Consider the following 11,687-nt stretch of genomic DNA (forward strand, 5'->3'; position numbering starts at 1 on the left):
CCATTGGTCATAGTAACTGACAGGGATAGGATCTTCACCAGCAAATTATGGCAGCAACTGTTTAAATCCCTCAACATCAAACTGCACATGAGCACCAGCTACCATCCACAAACTGATGGCCAAACAAAGAGGGTAAACCAATGTTTGGAAAACTACTTGAGGTGTATGTGTTTCCAACAGCCAAGAAAGTGGCATGGCTGGCTAGCTCTAGCTGAATGGTGGTACAATACCAGCTTCCATACTTCTCTGCAAATGACCCCCTTTCAAGCCTTATATGGATTCCCTCCCCCCATGGTAGCTGAGTCTGCATTACCTGACTCCATTTCTGAGGACAGTGACAATTTACTGCAAAATAGAGAACTGGCACTAGAGGTGATAAAGCAAAATCTGTCCAAGGCACAGGAAAGAATGAAGCATTATGCTGACAGAAACAGACAGGAAAGATCCTTTGAGGCAGGAGATATGGTTTACTTGAAACTGCAGCCATATAGGCACACATCATTGAGTCTGCATAGACACCTCAAGTTACATTCCAAGTTCTATGGGCCCTTCAGAGTTATGCAACAAGTGGGCAAAGCTGCTTACCAGCTACTTCTACCTGAAGGTTGTCTCCTACACAACACCTTCCATGTCAGTCAGCTCAGAAAGCACATTGGCCCAAGAGTAGTTCCTTCAAAGAACTTGCCCCTGATAGATGTTGATGGAGTTGTAAAAATGGAACCTGAAGCAATATTGGACAGAAAACTAATTCCCAGACCTCAGGGCAACATCAGCATTTCAGTCGTCAGATGGTTGATCAAGTGGGTCAATATGCCTGAAGAAGCATCTACTTGGGAGGACTCGGCCTTCATACAGAAGGTTTTTCCTTCCTTTCAAGCTTGAGGACAAGCTTTGTCTCGACAGGGGGGAATTGTCAGGCCAGTCATTGCATCTCTGAAGAACTCCCCTGTTTCTGCGTGTCGGAACCAAGCTCAGCCATCGATTCGCCATCCAGTGGCTCTCCAATGAAGATAACGGTTCGCCACTGGTTTGTCATCACAGTCGTAGATGCTCCATCCAACGGCTATCATCGCCCTGAGTGTCGCTGTTCATCGCCCGACACGCCATGTGTTCTGTCTTCACTTTCTGTTCTGCTTTTCTCTCTGTAATGGCTATATAGCCACCCCTCGCTCTCAGTTTTGGGCAGGATTATTGTAACTGGGTAGAAACCCTAGCCGCCGGTGGCGTGCTTTGCTACTTTCCCCTTTCTGAGCAATACAAACCCTAGCAAATTCCTCGAATTCTCTCGAATTCTCTCTCTGAAATCGCAACGACGAGCGTGTAGCTAGTTTGATCCATGTCAGGTTCCTGACACTCCCCTTCACTTCGCCATGTCCAGCGCATGTACTCGATCCCACGCCTGCAGCAACTCGTCTCTTCTTTCCATGTTCATTTGCTCATCTTATCTCTATCTTTGCTCTTTTTTTCGTATGTCTACTACGTACAGTCTGTGCACTCTTTTCTTTTACCATTCTTTGTTGTATATAATGTTTGTTAGTAAATGCCCTAATTTTTGTTATGCAACATGTGTAGAATAGAGAAAAGGATACTCAGGGAGGAGGCTAAGCAGCAATTTTGCATCCCGTGCAGAATTCCAGAGCAACAGAGCATCCTCACCCACGGTTAACTATTGACTATTGTGAATGCAGAGTGTTAATTTTTCCAGAATTTGTTTAACGAAATTGCTTTGCACACGACCCTTTGCAGGAAGGTTTTCACAGGACCTTGATCAATGGCAGCGGCCCATGTGAACCGAGGGGATCGATGGCTGCTATATCTTGACGTGTAGATATCAGGCACAACCCATCGTCTGTCTAGCAATTCTCTTTGCTTCTATGTTGTTTAACTTCCATCGTCTGTCTGCATACTTGTACAAGCTTTTTTTTAAACCAAAACTTGTTTAAGCATCAGATCTTGGATATTTTGATTCTCTTCTCAAAAAAAAATTTACATGACAATATTTTGTTTTATGTTGCTACTGTGCCAATTTGAGTACGAGGTGATATTAGTGGCACTATGAAGTGTAAATATAGAAGTAATTGTCCCTCCTCTTTTTTGTTTTCTTTTAGCTTAAGCTTACACTTTGTGACTGACCGCTCAATAAAATTTCTTCTAATTTGTTGTTGCAACCAGAGAAGATAAAAACGAAATGCAGTGCGACATGGAATACCTCGACCAGTTAATCTCTCAGATGCTGGGTTTGTAATATGTGACCTGTACTCTATGGATGTTGCCGGGTGTGTGAGCTTTATATTAATTTAAAGTCGGACGCTTCTTGCATCTTCGTTCTATAAAATTTTTGGACCAGTTTATAAGATACCAAATGTTGGACAGTAGACATCTATTTCATATCAATGTTTGCTACCGACATACGTAGTTGTGATAGTTAACATTTCCTGCTCCATATTGTTTCTTCTGTTGACAAATCCAGAGCAATATATCATATCATTCCCTATTTATTTTAAGAATATGGTCTTCATGCTACAAGGATTGTAAGGGTTTCTTACTAGCTGATCCAGTGAAGTATTGTTGGTGTGCTTTCTCTAAATGAATTTTAAACACTACATAAAAGAGAGTAAGAAAATAACAGTGTAGTTTCCCACTGATGCTATTGCTCTTGTTATAAAATTGGCCTACATTCTTTCCAGAAACCTTTACTCTATGGATTCTGCATGATGCGATTGTCTTTTTAGTACTGTAAATTTAATAAGCCGAAACCTTTCATATAAACAAAGTGGAGATTACACATCTGTTTTGGACCTAGAGCCATATTCATTGCCAATAAGAGCAGCTTTTGCATGGTAAGTGATACTCTTCCTCTCAGGTATGTTTTGCTTATATTTTTTTCTTTTTGTAAAAATGCATTGGCTCACGGTCACTGAGTAATTATGTTTCAGATTTTGTAGTTTTCTGCAGGTTGTCAGATAAACTCTTCCAGAGATTGAGATCTAATCACAACAGCTTTGAGTCCTTCCCCTTTTTATTTTGCGAAATGCGATCAGAAGTAGTTTTCATCTCTAATGCTAATGAATAGATTCTCAAAAAAGCAAATTAATTGGAATGATTTGCTCAGCATGTCCCATGACTTCAAAAGGAAGAATTTGACTAAACTGAGATGTTGATCAGCAGTGAAAAGATAGACAAAACCAAAGACTGGGAACCTCTGATTGTCCCGTAACACCCTTTGTCAACACTTCGCGAGTTCATGATACACTCTTAGCTTAATAATTGATTGAACAGTGACGGTTAGTGTAATGCTTATAAGTTGGTAGCCCCCAGTACTATCTGTTGTACATGCTGCGTATGATTACCTCCTTCAAATTGAAATGACGTTCTAATAAAAATACGACATGATCAAGGCTGTACTTGTTATTGCAAATTGTTGGCGATGCTAAATAACTATGGGCTCAGGATCAAGGCTGTACTTGTTATTGCAAACGAGTTATTGCTTTGTATTTTTACATGCCGGTGGTTGGAAGGCGATAATAATTTCTGTATGTCTACACATAGTATATTCATCCCACTGGAAAAAGCATCAAGAATGTGTGTGCAGAGATGTCTTGGAGGGACAATATATGTTTGTTTTCCCTACATGCCAATCCACCTTATTATATTAGGACATATTACTCATCTCTAATATTGTTCTTTTTCTAATTTATGAACATATTATGCCTACAATGACGAGCTGTTCTATTAGGATAATTAAATTAGGGAGCCTTAATAAATAATAGTATAAAGATGGTACTGAAGGAGGCTTTGCAACTAGCAAGGTACTCTGTTTACAATCTAACTGATATTTCTTAAAAGATGTATGGCTGTTGTGTTTCTCAGGCAATATAAAACATGATTCTACATGCTCTGCTAATTTGCAACTTTCAATGTTTTGTGGGGCCTTTCCTCTCAACTGTAGAGATTTTACCTAAAGGTGTTCTTCCCTGATTTTTCTGTGTGTGACTCTAGCTATTTTACTTCATTTATGTTGTTTGTTTCGTCAATTCTGTTGAAGTTACTGCAGTTGACTGATTTGAATTGTTGATCGTCCACCTTGAAGGTTATAATTGCTAAAGAAGTTACCCTATGCGATTTCTCGACTATTTGGAGATCTGGTCGCGTGCAAGATTGGAGCGCCCTGTGCAATTCCTCGACTGTTTGACACAGCGAGCATCGAACGGGAGGGCTCCCAGGGGAGGCGGGCATCTCCTTCGTTTGGGCAAGGCCACCGCTTCCCTTTTTGCCACCAGTGAATAACAGTCGCGACACCACATCATTCACTTGCCTATGATAGATTGATGGGCGCTCCACTCCACTACTCCATCTCATGTTGTATATTTCCTCTCTTTATATCAAATAAAGTATAGCATGTAAATATGTTTAAATTCAGAAATAACATTTTCCTTCTATCTTCACTTATACTGTTTGGGTTAGTATAAAAATGTAACTAAATTCAGCGGATGCTCTTATTTGAAGCCAGATTATAGGATTATTCCTCTGGCGTTATTGATGGTTTGATCTAGAATTTGGCATGATGTATAACCATCAGTTCAGTAGATGATTCCTTTATATTATTTCAAAGGCTTGGCAATGAATTTGGATTAAAGTTACGAACATGATTCACTGAAAATTGACAGAAGGATGTCATGAATTTGTAAGTATATGAAATTGTACTTTGTAGGTCTATTTCTCTATGGTCTTGCTTCTTAATTTCGATTTTATCTTGGGTGGATTTTCAAAACACACATGAGTGTTATCCTTTTGTGTTTATTGATAGAAAAACACATTAGATATATCTGAATTTTAGTTGAGTAATTGAGTAGAGTACAAGTAAATTGAAACACGAAGCAAAAGCTTTGACGTTTCATTAATTAAGCAGAAGATTGTCCAGTTAATAAAAGGGCCAAGCCCGCTCCAGAACACCGTAAGCACCACTCTCAACAATGTGCTGCCGAATGACACAACAAATACCAACCACACAAACTAAACCTGGGCAAACGTCGGGCCGGGCCGGGTTTCGGGCCGGGCTTGTAAAAGCCCGACCTTCATTTCTCAAGCCCGAGCCCGGCCCGGAGCCCGAAATACTCCATATTTTCAAGCCCGAGCCCGGCCCGAAGTCAAGCCCGAAGCCCGAAAGCCCGGCCCGAATGCTATTTTCTAGTACGCGCACGTGCAAGCCCGGCCCGAAGCCCGAAAGCTCGGCCCGAAATACAGGAAAAGTGAAGCTCGAGCCCGGCCCGAACTATCTTTCGGGCTGCAAAACAAAGCCCGAGCCCGGCCCGGCCCGGCCCGGGTTTTTCGGGCCGGGCTCGGGCCGGGTTGCCCATGCCCGGGTTTAACACAAACACACACTAGCTGGGGCACTCTGCGTAACAAACCACCCTTCCATCACCTGCTGGAAAGAAGTCATGAGGCACTCTCCCGCGGCGATGAAGAGACAAGCATTCCACACGCCTGCGTTAGTTGCAACCCACACGATACGGTCCATGTTGTCGAAGTTGCAAAGCTCTCACGGCTGCCACCCTGACGTCCACTCCTCCAACACACCTTGCTCACTCAACCGGTACGCTTTTGGGGTTGTCGCCCCGGCATGGCACTGCAGAGACGTGTGTTGCACGTGCACGCTTACTAGTCCTCAATTAGTGATTTCGGTAGCTGCGACTATTGGACGCACGCGGACACCAAATAGGATCTGCCGCGAGAAAAACCAAATGCTTACTACCGCCCTCTGCCAAATCCTATTTGGCGTCTTAAGCGCCCAATATAGGCTTGTTGGTACAGGGCGCACACCCCACAATCTCTCATTTATGCTATATGGGCCGGCCCTTTTACCTTTTTCTGTTTGTGAAAACGCAAGGCAAAAGAAAAGCGGGCGCACCGGGACTCGAACAGCCAACCTCCCTCCTGTTCCGTCGCACGATGCACTCACCAACGCGCCACCTAGCCTGATTTGATTACGTTCATCTTTCTCCTTCTTTTATTCCTTGTACTTTCGCTTTTTCCATTTCGCTTTTTCCATTTCCCTTTTTCTTCTTTCCTTTTTCTTTTTTCTTTCTTCCTGGTTCGATGCATAAATCGATGAACTTTCTCAAATTTGATGAACTTTATATTTCAAATTTGGTGAACTTTTTTTAAATTCATGAACTTTTTTGAAACTCGATGAACTATTTTCATCCTCGATGAACTGTTTTGAAACTCGATGATTTTTTTTCTCAAATTCAATGAAGTTTTTTCAAACTCGATAAAAAATTTCTCGAACTCGATGAACTTTTCTTAAACTCGTTGAACTTTTTCTCAAACTCGGAGAACTATTTTTCAACTTCGCAGAACTATTTTTTCAAATTCGATGAAGTTTTCTTCAAATTTGTGAACTTTTCTTCAAAATCAATCAATTTATTTAATTCGTGAAATTTCTTAAAAATTGATGAACCTTTTCCAAATTTGCCAACTTTCTTCAAATTTGGTGAACGTTTTTATTTTTTGCGATCTTTCTTTGATTTTTTTTGAAAAATATATTTTCAGAGAGTCTACAGGAGGCCAGTCAACCACGAAGACCTGAACAAAGAGCGACGAGCCTAGTCAGCGAGCGAACGCGCGAGCGAGCGAAGACCAGAGCAAGCGGAAAAGAGAAGCGCTTAATGGGCCACGGCCCACTTAACGCGCGCGTGAGTGCCAACTTTCTCTCCTGGCGCTATAGGCGCCGAGGAGGAGCTCTCCCGCCCTCTCTTATGGACGAGACTTGCCTGCTCCTCCGTCGTGTGCCCATCCGCGCTCCCGTGTACGTGGCTTGTTTTGATTGGAACAAAATAAGGCACGGCCCCACCCCCTTAAAATCAGAGGGGGAGATGATTAGATTAAAAAAAGAAAAGGAAAAAAAACAGCCGTAGGATGAAGTGGGAGTACGGATGGGAGCATAGGAAGGGAGCAGGCAAGCCGGATCCCTCTCTTATCTCTAGAAAACAAACTACTGCCCTCTCATAAAGGCCCACGTGCGACGGTCCATTGGGCCGACATTATATGGGCCGGACATTTATGACTCCGATAACAACAATTCCATCTCCATCCAGCCCAGCACGAATATTGGCGCCGCCGTCCCTTCCTTTCTTCTCCCCCAATCCAACTCCAACTCCTGAAAATACCCCTACCGAAGCGCAAAAAGAAACTCGAAGCACAGGAACACGAAGCAAGCTGCTCCCCCTCCTCATCTCCGACTCACTCACGATCCGAGATCAGGTACGACCCCCGCCCCCGATGCTGCCGCCACTCGATCGCTCAGTACGTGCGCTTCTGCGAGCTCAGTTCGCCCTTGCGCCGCCGCAAATAAATCGCCGCCAGAAGGGTTTCTAGGGTTTCCGGGGTCGCGATTTCCCCTACCGATTAGTCTCGTTTCGGCCCGTTGCGCGCTAGATCGGGGACGACTGTGGCAGTAGTGTGAAACCTAGGTCAGGGGAGCGGGGATACGGCGCGGGTTGCTGGTGATTCGGTGCGACTGGTTCGGCGCGATCTTGATTTGTTTTCTGTTTGCTGGTGTTCGTGGGCGCAGGATGGCCGGATCGATGGAACTCCCTACCAAGGGCGGCTTCAGCTTCGACCTGTGCCGCAGGAACGCCATGCTGGAGAAGAATGGCCTCAAGATGCCCGGGTTCAGGAAGACCGGAACTACCATCGTCGGCCTCGTGTTTGCGGTGAGCCACTGCTCTTCTCCACTTACTCGCTTTTGGTGCTTTGTGCCACACGATTCACGGTTGAGATATGAAAACTATATATATGGGTGGAAACAGAGGGTCAGTTTAGTATCTCATGTTACTAGCTACCGCCTAAGGTTTTCTTGACGACAACACTCTTTCCAATTAGACAGACACTGGGAGAAATTCATTCGGATTATCTGTTTACCTTATGTTGCAGCACTTGCCCATGTCTTGTCGATGTTTAATATTTCGTTTTAGAGTAATGTGAGTATGTTTTGACGAAAAGTAATGGAAGCTTGCATGCCAATCCCTGTTTACAAAGCTCTGACCCTCACAGTAGTTCTTAGTAACTGACAATGTATGGAGAATCGAGCCATATGGCCTCATCATTTTGTGGTTTCCATGAATAAATTACTGAAAACAAATGGTTGATGAACTTGTATTTAGGATGGAGTTGTTCTTGGGGCAGACACAAGGGCAACCGAGGGTCCTATAGTTGCTGATAAGAACTGCGAGAAAATTCATTTTATGGCACCAAACATATATTGCTGTGGTGCTGGAACTGCTGCTGACACAGAGGCTGTGACAGGTAAGAAAGAAGTTACTGACAGAAAGAAACCAAATCAATCTTCATTTGTGTCCTTGTATTTTTCTCAGAATCTATCACACAAACGTCATGATATGTGCTTTCACTCCAGATATGGTCAGCTCCCAGCTACAACTTCACCGTTATGCTACTAGCCGCGAGTCAAGAGTTGTAACCGCTCTTACACTACTGAAGACACATCTTTTTAACTACCAAGGTCATGTCAGTGCTGCTCTTGTTCTTGGCGGAGTGGATGTCACTGGACCACATCTGCACACTGTGAGTAACTGAGTATAATTGTTTGACGGTCTTCTGATAAGAGAAATTCAGGCTAGTTTTGATAACTTTTGAATCCCCAGGTTTATCCGCATGGCTCCACCGATACTCTTCCTTTTGCCACGATGGGTTCTGGATCCCTTGCTGCAATGTCAGTGTTTGAGTCGAAGTACAGAGAAGGCCTCACAGTAAGTGAACAAACGCAACAGTTCGTGCACTTGACTATGTGGATATCTTAGTATTGCACGGGAGGTGTCTTTGCTTTAGCAGATCACAGTGCTTGTCCTTTGTGTATCATTTTTTGTAACTATATGTACTAACCGATTACTTTTATCCTGCAGAGGGAGGAAGGAATTGCACTTGTAGCCGAGGCAATCCGTGCTGGTATCTTCAATGACTTGGGAAGTGGCAGCAATGTGGATGTTTGTGTGATAACTAAGGTATGTAATTATGTAACTTTTGTTCTGTTACCTGAGATGACAAACACTATTAGAAGTGTTTGCAAACGCGGCCAAAATGTTCGATGTTTATATAATGATCATCCAACCTATTTCCTGTTTTGGTCCTTCATTGCACATGTCTGACACACATTTCTCATTGCAAATTCTAGCAAGTCAAATTCTCAACATAATTATCTATGCCACTTCATAGTTTCTTCCACCATGTGCTAGAGTTTTTGGGAAAATTATAAGATGACAGGGTATGTAACTAGCAGGGGATACACAGTTGCTTCAGTAATTAAGGGCAGGTGTCGCTACCTATTGTATTCAGAAAGTACTAGTTGAATGCATTAGTATTGATTGAAGTGCCAGAATATACTATTATTATTTTAGTTGGAACTGATAGTGTGCATTTTTTAGCCTCACTGCTTTGCTAATCTAGTTTCTTGTTAATAATTCCAGGGGAACACAGAGTACTTGAGAAACCACGAGTTACCAAACCCAAGGACTTTTGTCAGCTCGAAGGGATACAGCTTCAACAAGGGGCATACCGGTAAGTGACTGATTAATGTCACAGGATACATACATAGTGATGCTTGACGTTGTGAATTTTGATATCCCTTCTCTTGTTTGCAGAGGTGTTGTCTACAAACATCACGCAGCTGAAGCTGAAGCCAGAGGTCGCTGATAGTGATGCAATGGAAGAGTGATCTTGTGTGCTTACGTTCAGGCAAGCAGTCATGCTAAGAATTTGCGCCATTTCTTCTTTTTTCTCATCGTGGGTGCTAGAACGGAAAAATGGATGTATTTTGTTGTACTTGCTGGATTTAATGCAGACCTTTATGTTAAACTGTCAACGGGCTCTGGTGTTGTCGTCTATGAATCTAAAAGTCATTGTGTGGGAGATTCATAATGCCATTGTACTGTCACTCAGTTCCTGAAGATTGGCTATTATGGGGTTGTATAATCGATTGTTAAGGGCATGTCCAAGGCGGACCTGCAACCGTACCGTGCTGTTTGGTATCCGTCGTATCGGTCCACAGGGCGGTCTGGACGTGATTTCTCCCATGAAATGGAGATAAGTCTGGACGCGATTTCTCCTATGAAACGGAGACTAGTGGGAGAGCTTTGCGGTAGTTGGGACATGCGAAATATATGAATCCGACACCCCAGGCTCACCGAAAACCCTTCCCGGACCCGTTACTAAATTCTTCCCATTTTCTCTCATTTCTCTTGTGCCGTCGCTCTTGCTCCACCACCACGCCATACCCTTGCCGGAAATCTGTGTTTTCTTCTCCTCCGGCGCTGTTCAACCTCTTCTCCTCGGACCGCCCCGCAAGGTACCATCCTCTACAGTTGTCTCTTCTTCTTTTTAGCAATGCATTTCGATTTGGAGTACATATACGAGCAATATGTTGAGAGAGCATTTGGCCCGCTTTGCAGTTCTTCTTGGACCTGCTAAACAATGGGATCCGAAAACCTTGTGAGTGGTGATGACATGTTATGTGATCATGCACAACATGATCGTCGACGATGAGAGTGACGATGCTGCCGCAGCTCTGGAATTTGAGAACATGGGTGATCGTATCCAACTTCCAGACCAGAATTCAGCCACATTTAAGGAGTTCATTCAAATGCATCAATAGATTCGGCAGCGACCAACTCACGAGCAGTTGAAGGAAGATCTGATTGAGTATCAGTGGCGGTGAAAGGGGACAACAATGTTGGGATGTAATATTTGAACTTTTTAAAATTTAAACTAGTGTTGCATGCGGCTATTTAAACGTCTGTACTCTTTACATGCGGCTACTTGATCGCGCGAACTAGGAAAAAAACCAAAAGGTCGGATGTATGCGGCTACGGTTGAATGACGTCCTCCCGCTTTCGTGTCCACGGACTGGCCCTCCTGTTTGCGAACGGACGTGAGAGTCAATTTACAGGTTGCCGTTGAAGATGCTCTTAATGCGCTAGATGCTATATATAACACCACAAAAACATGTGGCAGTAACGATCAGGACTTCTGTTGCCCTGGAGATGGGTTGTCTTAGCATCTGGGGTGATTACAGAACAGTGTGAATGGCTTTTACAAATAATTTTGTACTCCCTTTCTTTCTAAATATAAGTTTTTTTTAAAGATTGCAATATGAACTACATTTGAAACAAAATGAATGAACTTACACTTTAAAACATGTTTATATACATTTGTGTGTAGTCCATATTGAAATCTCTAAACAAACTTATATTTACAAACGGAGTAGCCTTGTAACAACGTTTGTATCGGCGGCCTTTCTTCATTGCCCAAGAGTAGGTTACATCTAGCCCAAGTTGCTTAAGAAATGCAAGGAAATGAGGAAAATGTTGGAGAGTTTAAATGTTATTAATGCAATAAGAAAATGAGGAGATGTTCCCATCGACTACGAGACGCCTGTGGTGATTTCATCAATATCAAGATGTTGTGCGGTTTTGTATCTCGGAGGCGCTCATGTGGATAGGGTGTGCGTGCATTTATAAGGATGAGTGTTTGTGCGTGTATATAAGCATTCGAAATTGTAGAGTTATTTTCACAAAACCACCACACTTGGGGCTAGGGTAACAACTTAGTACCACATTCAAGTCAAGGCATAAAAAACCACCAAGAATGCGCCTAATGTGTAACGCAGAGCACCG

The 11,687-nt window shown here is 43.2% G+C and overlaps 1 protein-coding gene across 1 annotated transcript; it reads left to right on the forward strand.

Moving 5' to 3' along the window:
- Positions 1-7,105: 7,105 nt before the first annotated feature.
- On the forward strand, positions 7,106-9,962 carry LOC119328975 (proteasome subunit beta type-7-B-like). The gene is made up of 8 exons (XM_037601963.1): positions 7,106-7,263; positions 7,574-7,715; positions 8,166-8,307; positions 8,417-8,583; positions 8,664-8,768; positions 8,922-9,020; positions 9,483-9,573; positions 9,657-9,962. Exons 2-8 carry the CDS (start codon positions 7,575-7,577, stop codon positions 9,728-9,730), a joined length of 819 nt encoding a protein of 272 aa, XP_037457860.1. The 5' UTR covers positions 7,106-7,263; position 7,574; the 3' UTR covers positions 9,731-9,962.
- The last annotated feature ends 1,725 nt before the right edge of the window (positions 9,963-11,687 follow it).

This window comes from Triticum dicoccoides, chromosome 1B (genome assembly GCF_002162155.2).
Source record: "Triticum dicoccoides isolate Atlit2015 ecotype Zavitan chromosome 1B, WEW_v2.0, whole genome shotgun sequence".
In the NCBI taxonomy this organism is placed as follows: Eukaryota; Viridiplantae; Streptophyta; class Magnoliopsida; order Poales; family Poaceae; genus Triticum; species Triticum dicoccoides.

Bases quoted from the DNA above. Each gene is read 5' to 3' on its own strand.
- LOC119328975 (XM_037601963.1), top strand. From the start codon at position 7,575: ATGGCCGGATCGATGGAACTCCCTACCAAGGGCGGCTTCAGCTTCGAC. The intron at 7,716-8,165 runs GTGAGCCACTGC...ACTTGTATTTAG, and splicing joins TCGTCGGCCTCGTGTTTGCG to GATGGAGTTGTTCTTGGGGC. The intron at 8,769-8,921 runs GTAAGTGAACAA...TTTATCCTGCAG, and splicing joins AGTACAGAGAAGGCCTCACA to AGGGAGGAAGGAATTGCACT.